The 23,568-nt window shown below is 42.1% G+C and overlaps 1 protein-coding gene across 5 annotated transcripts in view; it reads left to right on the plus strand.

Annotated features, from left to right (window-relative positions):
- The window catches only part of ARFRP1 (ADP ribosylation factor related protein 1), a 223,426-nt gene extending 202,375 nt beyond the window's left edge, over window positions 1-21,051 (plus strand). For all 5 annotated transcript variants that reach the window (XM_033963076.1, XM_033963078.1, XM_033963074.1 and 2 more), the window contains one exon: window positions 19,973-21,051. In XM_033963076.1, the coding sequence (XP_033818967.1) occupies window positions 19,973-19,987 (15 nt within the window). In that variant the 3' untranslated portion in view covers window positions 19,988-21,051. The remainder of the gene's footprint in view (window positions 1-19,972) is intronic.
- The last annotated feature ends 2,517 nt before the right edge of the window (window positions 21,052-23,568 follow it).

Raw genomic sequence — 23,568 nt, forward strand, 5'->3', positions numbered from 1 at the left:
CAGTTTCTTCTGATTGCTTTTGTCAGCAAGTCATTTCAGCAGCAAGCTTATCCATGGTTTCTTTAGGCTGATTCCAGCACTTCATAGTCATGTGGTTCAGTGTTGCAAAATCTTGTGTGTCCATGCAGGTGAGGTTGGCCACCTTCACCTATCTCACTCCAGGATTATACATTAGAAGAAGATAAATATTATTGATTAATGTCAACAATTTTTTTCTTTTGTTTCTTTATTTCAACATATACTGTAGGTCTGGAGTTTTACTTTCAACAACTGGGACTTGCAGATTCCAGTATACATCGATACCTCCATCTACTTGCATCGGTGGCATATTAGCATCGAGTCTAATTGATGCATGCCTTTTATAACTATATTTCTACTATGTTGATGCAGATGCATCACAGTGACCTGCCAATTAAGCATCAAGTCTATTTGATGCATGGCTTTCTGGGCGATACAGGTTGTCATTTCTGAAGCACATCGCGTTTTCAGGCACTCAAGCTTCGACGCCTGTGGCACCTTTCATACCACTTGATGTTACATGGTTTCAGGTTTATTTAAAAATTTGATATACCGCCTTAATAAAAATTCAAAGCGGTTTTACATAATATAAAAACAAAGTATACTAAGAACGTACATTAAAAACAAATTGCAAACAATGCTACAAACAATCAAATGCACTGACAAACATTAACTTACAAGATGGAAAAGGGCAGAAATACAATTTATATAAAGAGAAAGAGAGGGGAAGAGGGATTAAAACAAAAGGAAGGGGAACAAAGTATAAAAAGTCTAGAATTACATTACATTAGTGACTTCTATTCCGCCTGTACCTTGCAGTTTTAAGTGGATTACAGAGTAAGATAGCTGGACATTTCCAGGAATTACAAATAACAGTATAAGGTAGCTGGACATTTCCAAGAAGTTGCCTTTTTTGGGATGATTACATAGTAGATGCAGGGGATGCTTATATAGTGGATGCAAGGGAATTACAGAGTAAGGGTGTTGAATAGAAGGGAGGAAGAGATTTAGGGTTTAAGATGTCTCATTAAGGCCCCCTTTTATGAAGCCGCGTTAGGCTTCTTTAATGCTGGCCACGGTGGTATTAGCTCAGACACTCAGAGAATTCCTATGAACGTCGGAACTAATATTGCTGCGGCTGATGATAAAAAGACCTAATGCAGTTTTGTAAAAGTGTGTGTATGTGTGGGGGGAGGGTATATAAGATGTATTCTTTCAGCCTCCTATTTTAATTTGGTCTGAATGCTGACAAGATTCTAGTTGGGGAGACTAGTTAACACAAAGTTTCCTGAATTTATATCATAACATTTTATTAAATTTATAAACTGCTTTTCCAAAATATTAAGGCAGTGTACAAAAAATGTATATATTTGATTATGCAAGTTATTATGCTACACTAGACATTAGAGCTTTTCCCCCCTATCTCTCAGTTCTGCTTTTGGCCTTCCAGAAAACCATGTTCACTCCATTTGATAGGCTGTATTAAGATTGTAATAGCATAAGATCATAAGAATTGCTGCTGCTGGGTCAGACCAGTGGTCCATTGTGCCCAGCAGTCCGCACCATCGGCGGCCCCCAGGTCAAAGACCAGTGCCCTAATTGAGACCAGCCCTACCTGCGTATGCTCCAGTTCAGCAAGAACTTGTCTAACTTTGTCTTGAATCCCTGAAGGGTGTTTTCCCTTATAAAAGCCTCCGGAAGAGCATTCCAGTTTTCCACCACTCTCTGGGTGAAGAAGAACTTCCTTATGTTTGTACGGAATCTATCCCCTTTTAACTTTAGAGAGTGCCCTCTCGTTCTCCCTACCTTGGAGAGGGTGAACAACCTGACTTTATCTACTAAGTCTATTCCCTTCAGTATCTTAAATGTTTCTATCATATCCCCTCTCAGTCTCCTCTTTTCAAGGGAGAAGAGGCCCAGTTTCTCTAATCTCTTGCTGTACAGCAACTCCTAGCCCCTTTTAGTCACTCTTCTCTGGACACTTTTGAGTAGTTCTGTGCCATTCTTCATGTACGGCAACCAGTGCTGGACGAGGTATTCCTAATGTAAAATAAGCTAAAATGATTAAAAGATGGCAAGGAACAGATTTCCATTACCATCCTTAAAAGGACTATTATATACCATATGTGTCTTTAAAAAGAAAAGCCTTCAAGTTACTTTTAAATTTATCAAAGGACATAATTTCTCTTATATAATTTGGGCTGAATTCCAGATGGTAGGGGCCATGACAGAAAAAAATGCTAGTGTGCATAGTATTAATGTATCTTAAAGAGGGGATGGATAGCAAGTTTTGATTAGATGAACGCAATGTACGATGGGGGGAATAGGGGATTAATAGCCTGTTAATGAAATCAGGTTGGCTGGAAGTTTTGGTCTTGTAAGTTAGCAACATTATTTTATAGGAAATTCGATGATCTATAGGAAGCCAGTGAGCATTGAACAAAAGAGGTGTGACATGATCCTATTTACATGCTTTTGAAATAATTTTAATGGCAGTATTTCTTTCTTAGTGATTCCTTTGTATAGTGCATTACTGTAATCTAAGCATGAAATAACGAGCAAATGAATAAGAATATTTAATGATGATTGATCTAATAGGGTGGCAAGAGATCTAATCATTCGAAGATGGTATAAACATTTCTTAACTACTAAACTTATTTGTTCATGGAAAGAGAGTTTTCCGTCGAAAGTAACACCGAGGAGTTTAATGGAAGTGACTATCTAAACAGAGACTGATTTTATTGTTATGGGACAGGGAAGGGTAAGACCTTCCTTGGCTGGGAAAATCATAACTTTGGTTTTGTTGATGTTGAGAGCTAGCATATTTGTGCTTAATCAATGGCTGATTTGTTCTAGTTTCAAGTTAATAGACGAGATATCTGCAGGATTGTCCAGATTGACAGGATGAATGAGTTGAATATCATCCTCGTAGGCGAAAATAGAGAACCCAATGGATTGTCCTAATGTAATAAGAGGAGTGAGGAAGATATTAAACAGCATAGGGGAAAGAATGGAACCTTGTGGGATCCCATAATTGTTAGAGAAAGTGTCAGAAGTAGAACCATTGAACTGGATTTTCGAAGGACGATCTTTAAAATATGATTTAAACCAGTCTAACACTTGATCAGAGATCAGTCTAACACTTGATCTAACACTTGATCATTTTATGTCGTAAAGCCTATGGATTAACAATTGATGATCTATAGTATCGAAGACTGATGATAAATCCATTGAAATAAGTAGAACTCAGGAGCGGACGCATGAATGAGCTGTGCAGCTCGTCTCACCTGGAGCCGCATTGTGACTCTTTCCCCTCCAGTAGTGGAGTTCCCTCAACGGCTGGTCCAGACGACGCTTACGGGCGTCTTTGCTTGTTCGGACGAAGTGACCTGAACTACGTCAGGGGGAAACCCAGAATCCTTGGGGGACCTCAGCGCAGTAAGCCGGGCTTCGCTAAGCCCTGAGGCTGGTTCCTCCCCAACCCGGAAGTACTCCAGTGCAGGGAATGTCTGGAGCCCAGCAGCCCCAAGAGGGAGAGCCCGACCTCAGCACAGGAGGGACATTCCTACTGAACTCTTCAGAAGAAAGTAGAGATGGGAATCATCAGAAGTCTCCCTGCATCAGAGAGCAGGAGGTGAGAGGTGCTTCGGGAGGGAATGTTATCAGTTTTGGGGAGATGAAGAAATCAGAGAAAATAGATATGGAGGCGTTGTGTCAGGCTATATCAGTCATGGACTCCAACCTTAAATTGAGTCTTTCTACTATTAAAACAGACTACGGAACTGTCTTTTCCAAGGTGGAACAACAGAGGGTACTTCTAACTAATTTGAGTGAAAAGTTGGAGGAACAAGAAAATAATTTGAATGAAGTAAAGAAGATACAAATGGAATTGGTTAAAGAGAGATCTTATGTTTCTCGTAAGATGGAGAATTTTGAAAATCAACTGAGGAAAAATAACTTAAGATTTTTGAATTTTCCAAAGTGCCCTATTATGTCACCAGTTAAGATGGCCAGAAAATATTTCCATGAAACTTTAGCCATTCCATCAGAAAATTTATCTCCAATTGTTAGAGCTTATTATTTGAAAATAAAGACGCCACAAGGGGGAATCCACTCCTACAGAAATTCCAGTAGATAAAGCAGTGGACATGAATTTGTCTTCATTTCTGGAAAACTCCCTTGAGGTTGTCACCCATGCTGTTAACTCTAGCCTTGGAGAGTGATAGGGAATTTATCCTTCGCTTGTATTTTCGTCAAATAAATGATAAGTTTTTAGGCTCTAATGTTCGAGTTTTTCCAGATTTGGCTCAGAAAACTCAGAGACATAGGAAAGAGTTCTTATCCTTGAGGCCAAAGAACTCTTGCTTTGGGGGCTACATTTCTTGTTAAATTTCCTGCAAAGTGTTATGTATCTTACCAAGATAAGAATTTTCTTTTCTTTGAGCCTAAACAACTTTTAGAATTTATTGGATCAAAAGAAAGGTTGGTAACCATGTCTAGTGATGTATGACCTACCATCTGGCTGTAATTTGGGAATCTAGTGCCGTGACCTTAACTTAATTTTTGTTATTTCTGATTGGAAGTTTATTACTTTTCTTGATCTTCATTTTTGTGGATTAAATAAGAGATAGATAATATTTCCTTTATATGTTTTATTGAATAGAATTTCTGGATCTGTAGCAATTTGCAAACGCAATGCTTGTATTAAAAATTGAAAATCTTATAAATTAAAAAAAAAGAAATAAGTAGAACTGATTTATGATGATCTAATTGGTAAATGATGTTAGTGGTTAACCATATCAAGGATAATTCAATTGAATGGTGTTTACGGAAACCTGTCTGATTAGGGTGAAGGACATTTGTTTGTTCAATGAAATCAGAAAGTTGATTAAAGACTATTTTTTCTGTAAGTTTAGCCAGAAATGGAATATTGGAAATAGGACAGTAGTTAGAAATCTCTGCTGCACTGACTTTGTTGTCTTTAATAATGGGTAAGACAATTGCTTCTTTCCATTGTTTAGGAATGGTGCTTGTAGTGAAACTAGTTTTGATAAAATTGAGTATTTGAGGGCCAGATATTGAAAAGTAATGCTTGAGAATAAGAGGGGGAATGGTTTCAGCAGAGGAACCCCTACTATTCAGAGTATTGATGGTTTGTTGTATCTCTAATAATGAGGGAATCCTGAACCTAGAACATTTTGAACTCCATGTACTTGATGAAGTGAAATTTAATGAAGATAAGCTGTCAAAACGTGAATGGGCTGAAGTCTGAATGGATGATCTAATTTTTAAAATTTCCCCTAAGAAAAACTCAGCCAAAGATTGGGCTAATGGTAACTGAGAGACATTGGGTTTGTCGTGTCGTTTTGTAGTCAGAAAACAGAATCTTGAAGAGTGTTACTGAGTTTTTAGCCATGGATATTTTTTTAGAGTAATAATTGGATTTTGCCTCAATTATTTTAGTTTTATAGAAAATTGTTATGTTCCTTGTAAAGATTGAAGTTATTTAAAGATTTGTCACGCCGCCATCGCCTTTCCAAAGATCGCAATTGTTTTTTAATTAGTCTAAGTTCAGAGGAAAACCAAGGATTAATTTATTTCCGTTGAGATATGTAACGAAATTGAACTGGAGCAAGCTCATCTAATAGCTTCAGTATTGAAGTTTACCAGGCTGATATTGTCTCTTCCATGTTAGTTGATTGATAGAGATCAAGACTACAGCTAAAGGATGCTACAATGGTAGAAGAGTCTAACTTAGAATAGTTCCGAAAACTAATTAACTTTGGATCTTGTTGTTGTTTGGTTTTTGGTGACCAAGAATAAGAGAACGTAATTAGAAAATGATCCTTTTAAAGAAAACTGGGGATATACTGACAAGGGGACCAATATCATGTCCAAAGTGTGACCTGCTTGGAGGGTTGCGTTAGATATGAGTGGTGAAATGTCAAGATATTTAAAAAGGATTAAAAGTTCTTGGGTAAAATGACATTTGGTATTTTCAAAGTGTAGATTAAAATCACCTAGTATGAGGGGATTATCTGTAGAAGTGCAAAAGTCATAGATTAAGGATTGCACAGAAGCACAAGAATCTTGAGTAATAGGGGGCGGGAGATAAAGTAGGAGGCAGTCAAATGTATCCATTTTTAGTTTGAATTGGATGAATTCAATGAGACAATTGTTAGAAGAAAATTGTAGATCAAAGACTAGGTCTTGGCGGTGCATGATAGCAACACCACCTCCTCTTTAACCTGAACGATGAAAATAATGATAAGAAAAATCAGGCGGGTATATAAATTTTAGATAGGCTTCTTCCCCCATCATAGTGCCTCCTCTTTATTGATGAACATCGATACAGAATTGTTTGAAGTATAGTGTCTCTCCTTCACAGTGTGCATCCTCATCGAGGTCACCCACTCCAAGACAACCTGCTGCATCGATGGTGCTGGCTGATGAGCCATTGGTACCGGTACGTACTTTCAGGGAGAATCTCGATAAGTTTTTCCAGAGGGAGCTCAGTAATATGTTAAAATTGCACTGCATGCCAATACTAACATAGTCTCCCTTGGTACTGGCCCAGCCAAAGCATAGCACTACGAGGCCTCAGGGTACCGATGTCAGCTATCCATCAGCACATCAAGCTACTTCTCATAGATCTTCTGTGAGGCATCGTCACTCCCCATCTCGTCGACATTCTACCTCCAGGCATCATCTTCACATCGACATTCTCCATCAAGGCATCAGTCCGCTACTTTGAAGCATAAAATATAAAAGAAACTTGCTCGTACCAGAGCATCAGTTACTTTTTGAAGGAGTGTTTCATGAAGACATCAGTTCCATTTCAGTCTCTATTCAAGTCATCGTCAACATTCATCTTCAGAGTATTGGTCTGTATCCAGAGGACACAGACACTCTCGATCCAAACATTGGCGAAGCATCCTCATATGTTAAAAAAAATCCTACTTCGAGGCATCGACGCACTTTATCTCATTGATACATAGAAAATCTTCATCGAGACAATTCATCAAAATGTCGACAATGTTCCCTCATTGATGGACATCGACACAGATCGTTTGAAGTGCAGAGAATGATCAAGTTTCTAGAATCCTGTGGATTACAGGACTGGAGGCAACATGGATTCACTAGAGGTAGGTCTTGTCAGACAAATCTGATCAATTTCTTTGACTGGGTGACCAGAGAATTGGATAGAGGATGTGTGCTAGATGTGGTGTATTTAGATTTTAGCAAAGCCTTTGACAGTGTTCCACACAGACATCTAATAAATATACTGAGTGCCTTTGGGATGGGTCCCAAAGTGACGGACTGGGTCAGGAACTGGTTGAGTGGAAGGCAACAGAGGGTAGTGATCAATGGAGATTGCTCTGAGGAAAGGGATGTTACCAGTGGTGTGCCTCAAGGTTCTGTTCTTGGGCCTGTTCTTTTTAACATTTTTATATATGATATTGCTGAAGGCTTGTCGGGTAAGATTTGCCTCTTTGAGGATGATACCAAAATCTGCAATACAGTAGACACGCCGGATGGTGTGACTAACATGAAGACCTGGCAATGCTCGAAGAATGGTCTGAAATTTGGCAGCTAAAATTTAATGCTAAGAAATGCAAGATCATGCATTTGGGATGCAAAAACCAGAGGGAACTGTACAGTTTAGAAGGTGAAGAACTTATGTGCATGACGGAAGAGTGGGACTTGGATGTGATTGTATGCGATGATCTTAAGGTGGCCAAACAGGTTGAAAAGGTGATGGCGAAAGCTAGAAGAATGCTAGGTTGCATAGGGAAAGGTTTGGCCAGTAGGAAAAAGGAGATATTGAAGCCTCTGTATAAGACTCTGGTGAGACCTCATTTAGAATATTGTGTATAATTCTGGAGGCCGCACCTTCAAAAAGATATATAAAGGATGGAGTCGGTCCAGAGGAAGGCTACTAAAATGGTATGTGGTCTTCGTGATAAGGCATATGGGGACAGACTTAAAGATCTCAATTTGTATACTTTGGAGGAAAGGCGGGAGAGGGGAGATATGATTAGAGTTGTTTAAATATCTACATAATATAAATGTGCAGGAGTCAAGTATCTTTCATTTGAAAGGAAACTCTGCAATAAGAGAGCATAGGATGAAGTTAAGAGGTGATAAAATTTAGTGTTCCCTCTAAGCTGAGCAGGTGTCCTCCAGCTGCATTGCTACCACTAGGGGGTGGAATATTTTCAGTCGCTAAGGACAGGTATGTTCCCTGGAGTCCTGCAGAACTTGCCTGTCCCTCACAATTGAAAAATGTGAGTAAAACATCACCCTCTATTGGTGAGACTGTGGGTGGAGGACTCCTGCTCAGCTTAGAGGGAAGAAATATTTTTTTTACAGAGAGGGTGGTAGATGATGCATGGAACAGTCTCCTGGAAGAGGTGATGGAAACAGAGACTGTGTCTGAATTCAAGAGGGCCTGGCATAGGCATGTGGGATCTCTCAGAGAGAGAAAGAGATAATGGTTACTGTGGATGGGCAGACTAGATGGGCCATTTGGCCTTTATCTGCTGTCATGTTTCTTAAACACTGATGTTCTTTACATCGAGGCTCTGCACCGATATATCGAAGGTTTTTCAACCAATAGCTTTTATAAAAAATTTGAATTTGCCTTCAGCCATGGCACAGCATTCCAGCTCAAGTTTCTTAATTTCCAGCAGTCTTTGAACTTTATTTTCCTATAGACTCCACTGTGCAAACTCGCATAAGAAAGAAAATTTAATTTTTTGTCACAGATGGCATCGCTGCTTATCTTGGAGCTTCAGTATGGGTTCAAAAGACATCAAACCGAGATTCTACATCGACATCAATGATTTTTCATTGGGATACTGTGACAGGAATCCACCATGGGTGTAGAGCCTGTAAAGGTGGTCTTTTTTCCTCTTGTCTGAACTTGATCAAGCAAAACTTAGTGGAGGAATCTAACATGGGAGTAGAGCCTGTTAAGTTAAATTCCTTTACATGTTTTTATAAAAGAAAAGAAAAGAGTAAGAAGAGAAGCAGTGTCTGCCTTTGTATTTTTACACTTTCCAATGGACAATCTCTTTCTCCATATTAACCAGCAAAGCTGAATGGTTCTCTATTTTATCCTCTAACCAGCATCGATCCATGTTGCAACTGCCTTTCCATACTACTTCAGGAATCCACTATGGGCATAGAGCCTGTAAGATGGTCCTTTTCCTGTTGTCTGGATACAAACATGCAAAGATAAGTGGCGGAATCTAACATGGGTGTAGAGTCTGTTTAGTTAGTTTCCTTACCATGTTAAAAAAAAAAAAAGTATGAAGACAATCGGGCTCATAATCGAAAGAGAAAAACGTCCAAAAACCGGTCTAAGTCAGCACTTGGACGAACATTTCTCAAAAACGTCCAAGTGCCGATAATAAAAAACGGATTTTGGACGTATTTCTAAACGACTTAGGCCTTCATAGTGCCGCTGAATGACCAAAACTAAACGGGGTGTATCGGGAGGCGTGTCGAGGGTGGGAGTTGGGAGGGATGTGGGCCAGCTTAGACTTAGTCGTACAGCATTTATAACTGAAAGTTTTACAAAAGAGCCTAGACGGAACTTGGATGTTGTGACTTAGACCATGTAAAACATGGTCTAAGTCACAAAAACTCACCTAAAGTCGCCAGATAAGCACTGCAAACACAAAACAGACCCCCACACACTACCCCAGTGATCACCAACCCCCCCACCCCCATAAAAATTTTAATCATAGCTTTAAAATTCAGCCTCCAGACCATCATCACCTGGCCACCTGGCATAGGAAAGCCTAGTCGTCCAGCCCAGAGGCAACTTAAGTCGTCTTGATGGTGGGTTAGGGACCCATAGAGAGGAGGACCCATGCCCATAAGCCCCTGTAATCACTGCATTGATACTTAAACATGTGCACTCCCCTATATACCCCCAAAACCCTTTTGTACTGGCATATAAGTGGCTCCTGCAACCATAAGGGCTATTGGGGTGGTAAGTAAGTGGGTCTAGGGGATTCTGGAGGTGGTTGGGAGGCTCATCATGACCTATAAGGGAGCTGTAGGGAGGAAAAGACATGGCACCCATTTTGTGATGTTCACAGCAGTACCCTGTAAGGTACCCCACTATTTAGGTGGCATGTCTGGGTGTGCAGTCCATCACTTTGCAGACCCCTCCCACGTCCAACAGGGCTTGTTCTAGGCGTTTTGGACTTGGACGGAAAGTTGGACGGAAATGTGGTATAAAGATAGACAATTTTGTGGCTTGGACGATCAGATCGGCAGGACGTATAATTAGACGATTTTCGAAATGAAAAAAAAGTTGGACGTATCTTTCGAAAATGTGTCTTAAGCTGTTTTTTACTTTGGATGACTTACGAGATGGACATAAACGGACTTAGACGTCCCTTTCAATTATGCCCCTCTCAGTGTTTACTTTTGTGCTTATGCTCTATCAAAGGGCATTCTATATTAATTATTAAAGTAGGAGCAACCAGGTTTTTTACTGAAACACGCCTTCCACTGTACCATCGATGTTTATACAGTACTGTCCAGGAGGTTCATATAATTACATATAAGTATTTTCCCTACATGTGTTTTTCCTATTGTTTAATGGACATTATCCACAACACCCTTTATGCCATCTCCTTTTTTATTCTAAAGGAACTTGGAGGTTTGGGAGTGGCTATAGGGAAGGAGGAGGCTACCACATCCTTTTTAGGATGTTTTTTCATTTCCTTCAGTTTATCTCAAAGTCTCTGGACTGAAGATTTCAGTACATGGTCTAAAGTTACAGGATTATATGTTCGAACATCAGTGCGCACTACCCCAAATCTAATAGATAAGATTTTAATTCTAGACGTGATCTTGCTCTGCATTCTATCTACAAAGGTCACATTCATATCTTTCAGTTTCATTGTCAATCTCTGGGCAGAGAACATGGATATGCTCGGGTGCGATTTAGCATATGCAAGTTTTTATAGCATCGCATAGTACCATTGGATATTGTTCTAGTACTTAAATCAAACCAAACCTTTATCACAGGACCTTTGGTTTATATAGATCTTTATTCAGTGTTCTACCTGTTACACTTCTCTACAGTATGCTGGGATCTTGTCTAATATGGTTATATGTGACCTCTAGACTATTTCTAGGTCACATACTTTTTACCTCATTTATTGTTTTATATTTGTTTCTGCTAACGTAGTACAGTTATGTCTTTGTAAGACTCATTCCTGTTTTGCAGTTTTCTCTTTTCTCATGTGAACACTCAAGTGGTACCGAAAACCCATAATTATGTTCACCATTGTGACCTGGAGGTCTTTACTTTAAAAAAAAAAAAAGAAGAAAAAAATGTTTCATGGGTGCTGACCTTCTGTGAGCTTCTGCTACAACCATTTCTTAATGATCTCGCAGAGTTGTTTTACTTCTTACTTTTAATTAGAGAAGAAGAGTTAAGGGTAGCTATGGAGGAGCAGAGTGGTTGGTCTGTTTGACTCTTTCTGCCATTATACTTCTATATTTCAGTAGGAAATATCATGGTGTGCATTTCTTCCTACTCATAGTTCCCTCAATTTTTCTCATGTTTTCTCTGGATTCTATTTTTAAAATCCGCACGGAAGACTATTCTGAGTCTAAGTTGGTTTCTTGCTGGACCTCTGGTATTATGCTTCTGTTCCAGAAATTTTAGTTCTCTTCATTTTGGGTTTTCTTCATTGTGTACTTCTTTGTGCAACATTGAGGTTTCTTCTGGTTGCCATTTCCTCTCGTGTTTTCTGATGTTGGTGACCACTTTTCTAGAAGTACTGTATTTCTATGGCTTCCTAAGAAGATTCTATTCAGCACCTTAACTCTGCCTCTTTTCATTTAGTTGGACAACTCTACAGTATCTCCTTACCTTCAGTTGATGCCACTGCTCAGGAGTAATTTCTTTGATTTTTTGGGGGGGTAACACATGGCTAAGCTCAGGTTACCCATGTTTCCTCTTCTATATTAAAGTAAGAGAGTACAGGAGTTCAATTACATGGGTTTGTTAGTTTGGTTTTCCTGTCACCTTCTTAGGTACTTGTGTTCATGTGGTACTTATGCTAGGAGCCACATCTATCATGGCTCATTTCTCCGTTCCTTATTTTACTTTGGTAAAATTTAAATTTATTTTGATTCCCAAGTTTTTACTGAGATATTATCAGGGGACAGTATTTTTTTAAAAGTTCAGCTACTTACCTTCTAGTAGTCATATGCTTTCATGGGTTCAGATTCCATTTTTAGTAGTGTTTCTATTCTTACTAAGCTCCTCTTGAGGGTACTTAAAAAAAACAACCTAAAACTCAACCATCAAAAATACTAAACTTTCGGTTTTTACAAGGATATTAAACAAATCAGTTTACACTTTCCTTGTTAAATATTGGAGGGAATTTCATATTTACTGAACCAGAACGTACGCAGGTAGGGCTAGTCTCAGTTAGGGCGCTGGTCTTTGACCAGAGGGCCGCTGTGTGAGCGGACTACTGAGCACAATGGACCACTGGTCTGACCCAGCAGCAGCAATTCTTATGTTCTTATGTTGAAAAGAGGAGAGTGAGAGGGGACATGATCGAAACATTCAAGATAATGAAGGGAATAGAATTAGTAGATAAAGACAAGTTGTTCACCCTCTCCAAGGTAGAGAGAATGAGAGGGCACTCTCTAAAGTTAAAAGGGGCTAGATTCCGTACAAACGTAAGGAAGTTCTTCTTCACCCAGAGAGTGGTAGAAAACTGGAACGCTCTTCTGGAGGCTGTTATAGGGGGAAACACCCTCCAGGGATTCAAGACAAAGTTAGACAAGTTCCTGCTGAACTAGAACGTATGCAGGTAAGGCTAGACTCAGGGCACTGGTCTTTGACCTAAGGGCCACCGCGTGAGTGGACTGCTGGGCACGATGGACCACTGGTCTGACCCAGCAGTGGCAATTCTTATGTTCTTGTATACTTCCCCTCTACCGATTTTCTCATTTTAAGGCTTATTACATTACTTTTTCAGCCTTAGTGAGATGTAACAGAATAATACCTTTTTATGAAGAGGTTTTTTTCTACACAGTAAGCCAATATGTTATTTTAAGAAATTAAGACAATTAAAAAAAATGAGAAATAAAAACCCTAGGCAGCTGGTTTGACACTGAGCTAGGAACAGCGAAACGAGAATTACGAAAACTGGAAAGACAATGGCTAAAATCAGGAGATAACAAAAGAAGAACAACTTGGAGACTAAAATTAAAAGAATACAAAAAACTTATAACTACAAAACACACAAATTTTTACACACAAAAATTAACTTTCCCAACACCGACACTAAGAATCTATTTAAACTAGTTAACAATCTTTACGATATACAGGCCTTTTCCCGTACCACAACAGACTCCCCGCCATCGGCCAATGCTTTGGCTGAATTTTTCAACTACAAAATCAATAACCTAAGATCCAACCTACTGACCTCCACAACCAACCATTTGAACCAACACATTGATGAACCCAGGGTAGACATGCTCTGGAGCAATTTTTCTATCCTCACCTGGAATCAATTCTGCAAATTCAACTCGAAATATGCCGATTCAAACTGCAGATTAGATAGTTGCCCACCTAATGTCATGAAAGCCGCTCCTGTCACTTTCAGAGCCAAGCTACATGATTGGCTCTCCTCTCTATTGCTGTCTGGTACATTTCCCAAGGAGTTAGGTCAGATACTAATCACACCAATTATAAAAAATCCCAAGGAATCTATTAAGTTGACATTGAATTACAGACCCATTGCAAACATTCCCTTCTTTGTAAAGCTGATGGAAGGCTTGGTAAACCAGGATTTAGTATCATACCTGGACAAATTCAGCATACTTCATGACAACCAATCAGGTTTTCGTTCCGGGTTCAGCACGGAAACAGTTATTGCTTCATTGCTGGACTCCCTCCTGAATCTATTCAGCCAAGGTTCTAGTGCACTAATCCTTCAGCTAGACATGAGTTGTGCCTTCAATTTAGTCGATCATGCCATCCTAACTGACTGCTTGGAGACAATTGGACTCACCAGTAATGTATTGAAATGGTTCCAAGGTTTCCTGACTAAACGATCGTACCGAGTCCATAGCGACAACAATCAATCCTCCAGCTGGGTAAACCCATGCGGAGTCCCACAGGGTTCCCCCCTATCCCCCACCCTGTTCAACATTTACCTAGCCTCATTGGCGACTCTACTGCAAAAATTAAAAATCAAATTCTACATCTATACTGATGACATCACCATAGTCCATCCTCTAACAAACATGACTCCCGAAACGAAGAATCATCTAGCATCAACACTAAAACAAATTGAGTCATGGATGACCGAGTTCAAACTGAAACTCAACTCTGAAAAAACCAAATTCTTCCTGGCGAGCTCAAATGACAAAATCAAAGATACTTCAATTTCCCTGAACGGACAGGACTTCCCTATCGTCGATTCCATAAAAATTCTGGGAGTGACGCTAGACCTCACCCTAGATATTCACACAGAGTCACTGATCAAAAAAGGCTTCTCGACACTATGGAAACTTAGAACCATCAGAAAGTACTTTGACGCAGCATCCTTTCGCCTACTGGTACAATCCTTCCTCTTAAGCCTGCTCGACTATTGTAACATCATCTATCTGGGGTCCCTCAAGAAAACCATTCAAAGACTCCAAATTATACAAAATTCAGCAGTGCGACAGATTTTCGGCATAAAAATATGGTATCACATAACCCCCTACTATCAAAAACTCCATTGGCTGCCCCTAGAAGCAAGAGTGCTATTCAAATTTGCCTGCCTTTGTTTCAAATCTATTCTTGGTATGGCCCCCCTATACCTGGTCTCCCATTTTAAATTGGATTGTTCCACCAGGCCTACATGCAGAATACATATGTTCAGCCACCCTACAATAAAAACCTGCTGATACAAAAGATTCCTTGACAGAACTCTAGCCTTCCATACAAGTCAACAGAACGGCTGGCTTGGCAACATCATCAAGCACTCCTCATCCTATCTTAACTTCAGAAAACTAGTTAAAACCAACCTGCTTAACTGATTTGTAACCAAGAACTCTTAAATCTTCCCCTGTACTCTTATCACATGTACTCGATATCCCTACATTGTGACTTTATGTAATCAAAGATTTCACTGTTATTTTTTTCGCTGACTATCCAGCTCTTCTTATGTAAACTGCCTCGAACTACTATGGCTTTGGTGGTATATAAGAAATAAAATTACATTACATTATTATTATTATTATTATTTTATGCTCCATAGTATCTGCTTTTCTAGGATAGTTCCTATGTTTTATCCTCTAAAGCAATTCTTTTCAAGAAAATCATGCTTTTGTTTGCTTACGAAATTTCTTTTTATTTTCATTCATATCAATTGTTCATTGGATCGGTTGCTTCATATAGGTATATTAGCCAGTAGTCCTCACTTATTTGGTTTTTGAATCTTTTGGCATCTCCATCGCCTATATTTAGATTCAACTGACTCTAGGAGGTCGTTTACTATTCTCAGCCTTTATACATATGAATTTTCTTGGAATTATCCTTTTACCTCTAGTAGAGCATGGAGTTCCTCTATTCATTTTTTCCATTGGGTTCTTTCCCTTGCTTCCATGCTCTCGGATCTGACATTAAGTCATGGTTTTTGCGAGGCAACTTGAATTTTTCTGAGTTCTTGGAACCTAACTCTCCCTCCTTTCGTTTACTAGAACTAGGAGTTCCCCACATGAGATATGCTGCCTGCTCATCTAAGGATAAAGCACAGTTACTTACCATAACAGGGATAGCAGGCAGATATTCTCACAACCCGCTCACCTCCTCTAGTTGGCTTCTTCAATTGGGCATAGAACTGACGACCTTGCGAGCTAGCGTTGGTCGGGAAGGCACTCGCACATGTGCGGTGCAGGCAGTCTAAAGCTTGTTAAAGCTTAAAATAATGCTACACTTTCCACTGTCCATACCAGGGCTCTGTGGATGACATCGCCCACATTACATTACATTAGGGATTTCTATTCTGCCATTACCTTGCAGTTCAAGGCGGATTACAAAAGAATTATCCAAGATGTATTACAACAAGAACTTACAAAGAAAAAAAAAAAAATTGGTCACATGGGAGACTATTTGCCTGCTGTCTCAGTATAACAGCTATTACGGTGAGTAACTGTGCTTATTCAGGTTAAATCCTGTAAATTAGCAATATCAACCTCAATGAAAGATAGTTTGATGATTCATTTGCAAATGGAGGTCTTAAAGAATACCTCCAGAGCAGTTAATCTAAGGTTAGCTGCTGAAAAAATGTTTAATATGTATGTGAAAGAGATATTACAGTTAACTTTGGAAGGTACAGATATAACGAATGCTTATTTGCCCTGTTCTGTTAAAAATGTTTCCCAAGAAGGAGAGGTTGATAATCTGAATTCTCTAGATCACATGTGTCAAACACAAGGCCTACGGACTGAATCCGGCCAACCTGGCTGTTCTATGTGGCCCACAGTGACTGTGCGCCTTACAGTACATCAGGGGTGTCCAACTCGCAGCTTGACAGCAATGCAGCGTTTTGCTCATTGATTCCCTCCTGTCTCTACCTTTTGCCCGGCTCCCTCCTCCTCACTGCCAAACTCGTTTCTCTGCACAAAGCCGCAGGCGGCAGCTCCTTGCGCGTTCCACAGTTGAACCGGAAGCCTTCCCTCCAACGTTGCAACATCAGAGAGAAGGCTTCTGGCTCAGCCGCCGCCCGCGGCTTTCTGCAGAGAAACGAGTGTGGCAATGAGGAGGAGGGAGCCAGCCAGAATGTAAACACTCACCGGAGAGAGAGAGAGGGGTGTGTTGAGACTTGAGAAGGAGGGAGCACTAAAGAATGACACGGGGGAAAAAATCTGTCCCCGTTACTGCCCATCCCCGGCCCACCGTTCCCTTCACCGCACCGTCACTGCCATCCCATTTACCGTCCCGTCACTGTCCCCGCAGCATCCATATAAGCCTTAGTATTGCAATATTTAGCTTATTCCTTCCTTATAAATCAAAGTTCTGGCTGCTGAACTAGAGAAAGAGATGTTCAGCTTGTAGGGCTTTGTTTATAAATTTTTATCAACACACCTAATATACCTGCGCACCCGTGTAAAACGCGCACACAAATTTATGTAATAAAATGTTAATATACTGCGCACACGTGTATACCGCGCATGCTAAAACCTCCTCCCGCCTACTCCGAACCGGCATCCTCCCCCCCCCGCTTGCGTCACCCCCCTCCCCCTCTGATCCGAGATAATCTGATCCGGCATTCCCCCTGCGAACCGGCATCCTCCCCTGCTCGCGTCACCCACCCTCCCCCATGATCCTACATCCCCCCCCCCAGCACCGCAAATACAACTCTTACCCGATTGGGCACCGGCACCAGCACCAATGCACAGCATGTGCCAGTGCCCGAAGATCCTCCCTCGTTGGTTTGGGCTGGGCTGGGCTGGGCCGGGCGGTGCGAGAGAGATCCTCCTTCTTCCTCTGCCGGGCTGGACTAGGCTTTGAGCATTTGCGCATGCTCAAAGCCTTCTGGTCTTGCTCTCTCCGAGATAATCTCGGAGAGAGCGAGACCAGAAGGCTTTGAGCATGCGCAAATGCTCAAAGCCTAGTTCAGCCCGGCAGAGGAAGAAGGAGGATCTCTCTCGCACCGCCCGGCCCAGCCCAGCCCAAACCAACGAGGGAGGATCTTCGGGCACTGGCACTGGCACATGCTGTGCATTGGTGCTGGTGCGGGTGCCCAATCGGGTAAGAGTTGTATTTGCGGTGCTGGGGGGGGATGTAGGATCGCGGGGGAGGGGGGTGACGTGAGCGGGGGTGGGGGGAGGATGCCAGTTCGCAGAGGGAATGCCGGATCAGAATGTAAAAAAAAAATTGTAAAACGCGCTCACACGTATAACGCGCATGGTTATGCACGGTTTGTAAAATCGTGTATAATGCGCGCATTATATGCATAAAAATACGGTACTACTTTATCCTAAAGCAAAAAATAAATAAATAGAATTTTTTTTTTTTCTACCTTTGTTGTTTGGTTTCTGCTTTCCACATCTTCTCATTCAATTCCTTCCATCCACTGTGTGTCTTCTCTCTGCGTCTTCCATTTGCTGTTACTGTGCCTCTCCCTTCACCCCCCCCAATTGGTCTAGCACCCATCTTCTTCCCTTTGCTCCCCCATAGTCTGGCATCTGTCTTCTTCCCTTCCAGCGTCTTCTCTCCACTCTGTCTTCCACATTTCCCTTCAGGGTCTGTTCCTCTCTACCCTCTTTCAATGTCTGTTCTATTCCTTTCCACCACCACCCTTCCCTCCCTCCTTTACCATCTGTTCCTTTCTACCACCTTTCAGCTCCTCTCGCGTGGCCTATCTATCTACCTCCCTCCCTCTTATTTTCGTGGCACATTACAATGTAATTTGTGCAAGCCGCTGGAGCCTGCGAGCTCGGTCCCTGTCCCATCCCCACAAACCATCTCGCTTCTGTGTTCCTATTTTCCCCATTTCTAATATCGCCCCTATGTATCTGGCATTCCCTCCCCCCCCCCGTGTCCATATACCATCCCCATGGCATGTCCCCTTTATGTCTCTGTCCCTATGCCCCCATGCAGATAATTTCCCCTCTTTCTGTTACCTTCCTGTGTCCAGATTTCCCCTATCTTCCTCTTCCATACCAGTGTGTCTCTTCTTTTCAATCCCATCTAGCTTCTTTCCCGGCCCCCCTGCTTCCAGCATCTGGCTCACCTGCCTGTCCTCCCCTTTCTTTCCTGCTGTTAGTTTCTTTCTTTCCCTCTTCATCCCCTTGGCCCAGAATCTTTTTCCCTTTCACTCCCTCCTTCCTAGTGTGAGCCGGGAACACAGCCCCACTCGCCCGATCGCAGCATTCAGCCAGCTCCCTCCACCTCACCTTATATTCCGAGTTTGCCGGCTTTCTTTTTCACCAAGCCGCACGCTTTCAAAAAGCTGCCTACGCGCGGCTGCTCAGTTGTTCAATCTTCTGCTCTGACGCAACTGGAAACAGGAAGTTGCCGCATAGAAGATTGAACAACTCCAGCAGCCGCGTGTGCGCGGCTTTTTGAAAGCGTGTGGCTCGGCGGAAAAAAAAGCCGGCAAACTCGGAATATAAGGTGAGGTGGAGGGAGGGAGCTGGCTAAACGCTGCGATCGGGCGGGTGGGGCGGCTGCTGGACCGCGCGATCCTTGTTTGCCTCACTGCGGAGACAAGACCATTCACCGCTCCACAGGGCGGTGAATGGCCTTGTACCCGTCCCCGCAGCGACTACTATTTTTCTTTCCCCCGTTTTGGTGGGTTACCCGCGGCTAGCTGCGGGTAACAACCACCGTGTCATTCTCTAGGGAGCACAAACTTCAGACAAATGATGGAAGGGAGGGAGCATGAACTTGGGATATAGAATGAAGGGAAAGAGGGAGAGGAGCATGAGGGAAAGAGATGCTGAGGTGAGGGAGGGAATAGAAAGGAAGATTGGGTGTCTGAGAGAGGGAAAGAGAGATGGTGCACATCTCTGCAGTCTGGCATCTATCCCTTTCCTTCTATGGTCTGGCATCTCTCTTCCCCATGCATCTCTACCTCATTCCTCTCCCACCACCATGTCCAATAATTCTTTCTCCCTCTCTCTCTTTGCCCAACAATTCTACTCTTTCTTCATCTCCCCATGTGCACCATCTCTCTTTCCCTCTCTGACACCCAATTTTCCTTTTCTATTCCCTCCCTCACCATCTCCTCATTCAAATTAGTCTGGAGGGGCTGTAGTGCAGCGATCTCTTTCTCTCAACACATTCTGGCTAAAGAGACCATTGCTCACGCTAGTCCTAGTAACATTTCTCAGTGGAGCTTTACATTTCATTTCCAGGCAGTTGAATGAAGAATGAATAACTGTTTGCATTTTGTCTCTACAGAAAAGGCTTGAATGAAGGCATTGAGTGGATGGTGAAATGTGTAGTCAGGAACATTCACCGTCCCCCACGGCAGAAGGACATCACATAGAAAAGGCCTGCCTCATCTGGAAACAGCCTGAAAGCATGAACTACTGGCTGATTGTGCAGGCATTCCCACTACGTCTTGGTCGTCACTTGTTACTGAAGTACCATGAACAAAAACTGCCCCTCAGTCTGTTTTCCTAAGGCTCTAGATGAATTCTTAGACTTCCCTTCCAGTAAGGGGAATGCAGCAGTTTTTGGTTTGGCTTTACTGCTTAATGCTTCTTATTGGGAAGAGGGGAGGAAAATTGGTTCTCTTGGTCTCTTATCTATCACATGTGCTTAAGAGTTTAAGTCTCAAGTAAGGAGCTCTGCAGGTAGGGATGAGCTGGCAGATGAGTTTGTCTGCTGTAATGGATGAAGCTCTTGCTCTGATAGGATTGAGGATTTGGGCCTGTTCTACCCCTTTTGTCTCTTCCCAGTTCAGCTTGTGTGATACTAGACATCCTGTGGTAGCAGGCAAAGGAAAGAGCAGCTTTCACTGATGTACCGTCTCCTGTTTATGATGTCAAAATTTACTCTTTAATGACATTCACCTTTTTGGAAAGACTTACAATGTTATATAGATTGTCTCAAAAAAACAATGTGCAACTTACACAGAATCTGTTCACATCTTCTGTGAGAAAAATTAAGTGGGTTGGCATCAACCATTCTGAATGCAACCTAGTCTTCAAAGCTGTACACACCCTCATCCTAAAGTGATTAAGCATACCTTAAATATAAGCCTGTTCTTTTGAGAAGTATTTGTTATGCTGCAAGTGGAGACCATTTTTTGGACTGTCTGGATAGTTGACTTAATAAGAAGTTTCTTCTACCCCCCACAATTTCTATGAAATCTGACTACACATCTCGAAGGGGGCGCTTCTGTGTTCAGCACTTTTAGGCTAGTGTGTTCGCAAATGATGCCAGGTACTGGTGGTAATTTGCAGCTTTGTAATCTGAGATGCATTAATCACAGTTGATGCCAACTTGCATATTTTCATAAACAGTGAAAAGGCTTTTTTTCTGTTTTGGTGTTCTTGATGATACAGGCTCAATTATACCATCCGTGAGGAATTGTTATAATAGTTATGATTAATTAGACTTAACAGACCGTCATTTCATAAAACCACAGCAGAGTGGTTCACATAGCAGTAAGTGAAGAGCAGGAGAAAGAAACACTGTTTACAATAGGAAAAGGCTGAGAAGTAGCAAGGGTAGTAGAAATAAAAATGAAAGGGGGAGAAACATGTTTAGCAGTTTCAGGACCAGTGAGAGAGCATAAAGAATTACCTGCGTGCTCTGTCTTTTAGTTTTTGTGTAGTGATGACATAAATGTGCAATTCTGGGGCTGTAGAGTGAGTCACACTGGGGGGAGATCTTAAAAGTTTGGATGAAGGAGAGAAGAGGCAATTAGACACATGCCAAATAAAAACCACAAGGCTTTGAAAATGATATGTCATTTGTAAAGTTGGTGATTGCTTTTGTGTGTACTGTGCTAATTTTGGGTTTTACTGAAAAGAATAAATATTCAATCTTTTTTGTTTTTTGGCTTTTCCTAAGGTGAGTTATAGTATTCAGAACAAAGGCCTAGATTCACTAAGGGCACAGATCGGATCTATGAGGAATCTGATCTGATCCGTGTCTGGGTGGCTGATTCACGAATCGCCCTCATGCAAATGAGAGCGATCGTAATCACAGCCCCAACCGCCTGCCCACTCTAGCGATCCCAATGCATGCGCAGACCATCAGAGCTAAATTTTACTTTTTAAACCTTTTTCACGAGCCTGTGGTTTTAACCCGCTTTAAACCCGCAGGTTAAAACCACGGGCTTGCACAGCGGGGAAGAGCAGGAGATTCAGGGCAGACCCAGGGCGCATGAGAATCGTGGCTTGAGTTGAGGCAGAGAGCAGGATATGCAGTCGGAAACCACTGAACGACAGTCGCTTGTTTGCTGATTGGCCAGCCCAGTCGATGTTGGTTTTTTTTTATAGTGAATTGCTGCCTGCCTACATTTGAATGCCATTTCCCTTCATTTGCATGCGCGGATCAGAGGATGATCGGGATAGAGGTTAGTGAATCGGGTCGGAGGGAAATCGGGTTGCAAAGGGATCGGAACTTGATTGGTGGGCTTAGTAAATCTAGCCCTAAGGAATAGATTCTCAAAACTAAAATCTGCCTTTAATGTACTTTTTAAACTGGTTCCAGCTGGTTTAGCATGCATGTATTTTAGTGGCGGATTATCAAAACAGTTTACTCAGGTCTTTTCCAAGTTTTCTAGCAGTCTCCGATACTGCCATGCAAATATAGTACAATGAGGTCATTAATATTAAAATGATCACTCTGAGCAATTCTTTAAAATCACAGAGTGATTCTATAACCTCATTGTGCCACATGTACAGCAAAAATTTGCCGACCAGTCTGAGCTGTCATTGCCTTACGTTCTGATCAGTGCCTGAGTGCTGATTGACTCAGGCACTGACAGTAAAGTAAGGCAACGACAGCTCAGACCTGTCAGAAAATTTTGCCATTGTCACCCCCCCCCCCCCGACACTCCCATCCCCCTGGCAGCAGGAGAGATGCCCACTCCTACCCCAAGCAATGCCCTCCCAGCAGCAGGAGAGATGCCCGTGTCCACCAATACCTCCCCAACATCCCCCCAGCGGTGGGAGAGATGTCCACTCCTGCTGCCACCCAAAACCCCCTGTGCCTTCGACGACCCCCTGCCCTTTTCCTCTTACCTTGTGTATGATGGCTGACCAGAGGGATGCCTACTCCCTCTGACCAGCAGACTTACCTCTGCAAAAGGTCGGGACTTCCCCTCCCCAGTGCTTCCTGGGATGTGCTGGGGAGGGGCTTAAGACTCTGATTGGTCCAGGTTATTTAAGGCCCCTCAAAAGGGGAGAGGGGTTGTCAGAGGCATGGGGGTGGCAGGAGGGCGTGGGCATCTCTCCTTCACTATCGCCAGCGATGGGCATATGCAAATTTAACAAACCTTCACTATTCTCCACCAACCTCATTTGCCTGTCCATTTTTTGGAGAATGACTCACCTTTTGAAATAGCTACAATAATGGCTGCAACAGCAGCCCAGCAGTTTTTAACGCAGTTTTGAAAATCTAGCCCTGAATGCAATAGGAGACAAACAAGATGGGACCTGAGGACCTAAGTTCAGTATACATTAAAACAGTGTTTCCCAAGTTAGTCATGGAGTACCTCTTGCCAGTTTTTCCAGAATATCCACAATAAATATGCATGAACTTGATTTGCATAGACTGGCTCCATTGTATGCAAATCTCTTTCATATTCATTGTAGATTTCCTCAAAACCGGACTAGCAAGGGGTATTCCAGGACAGCACAGTTACTTACCGTAACAGTTGTTATCCAGGGACAGCAGGCAGATATTCCCACACATGGGTGACGTCACCAACGGAGCCCCGCAGCGGACAGCCTCGAAAGCAAACTTGCTTGAAGATCTCGAGCTTTCGAGTGCTGCATCACGCATGCGCGCATGCCTTCCCGCCCGAACTAGGGGGC

This window comes from Geotrypetes seraphini, chromosome 11, assembly GCF_902459505.1.
Source record: "Geotrypetes seraphini chromosome 11, aGeoSer1.1, whole genome shotgun sequence".
Taxonomy (NCBI): domain Eukaryota; kingdom Metazoa; phylum Chordata; class Amphibia; order Gymnophiona; family Dermophiidae; genus Geotrypetes; species Geotrypetes seraphini.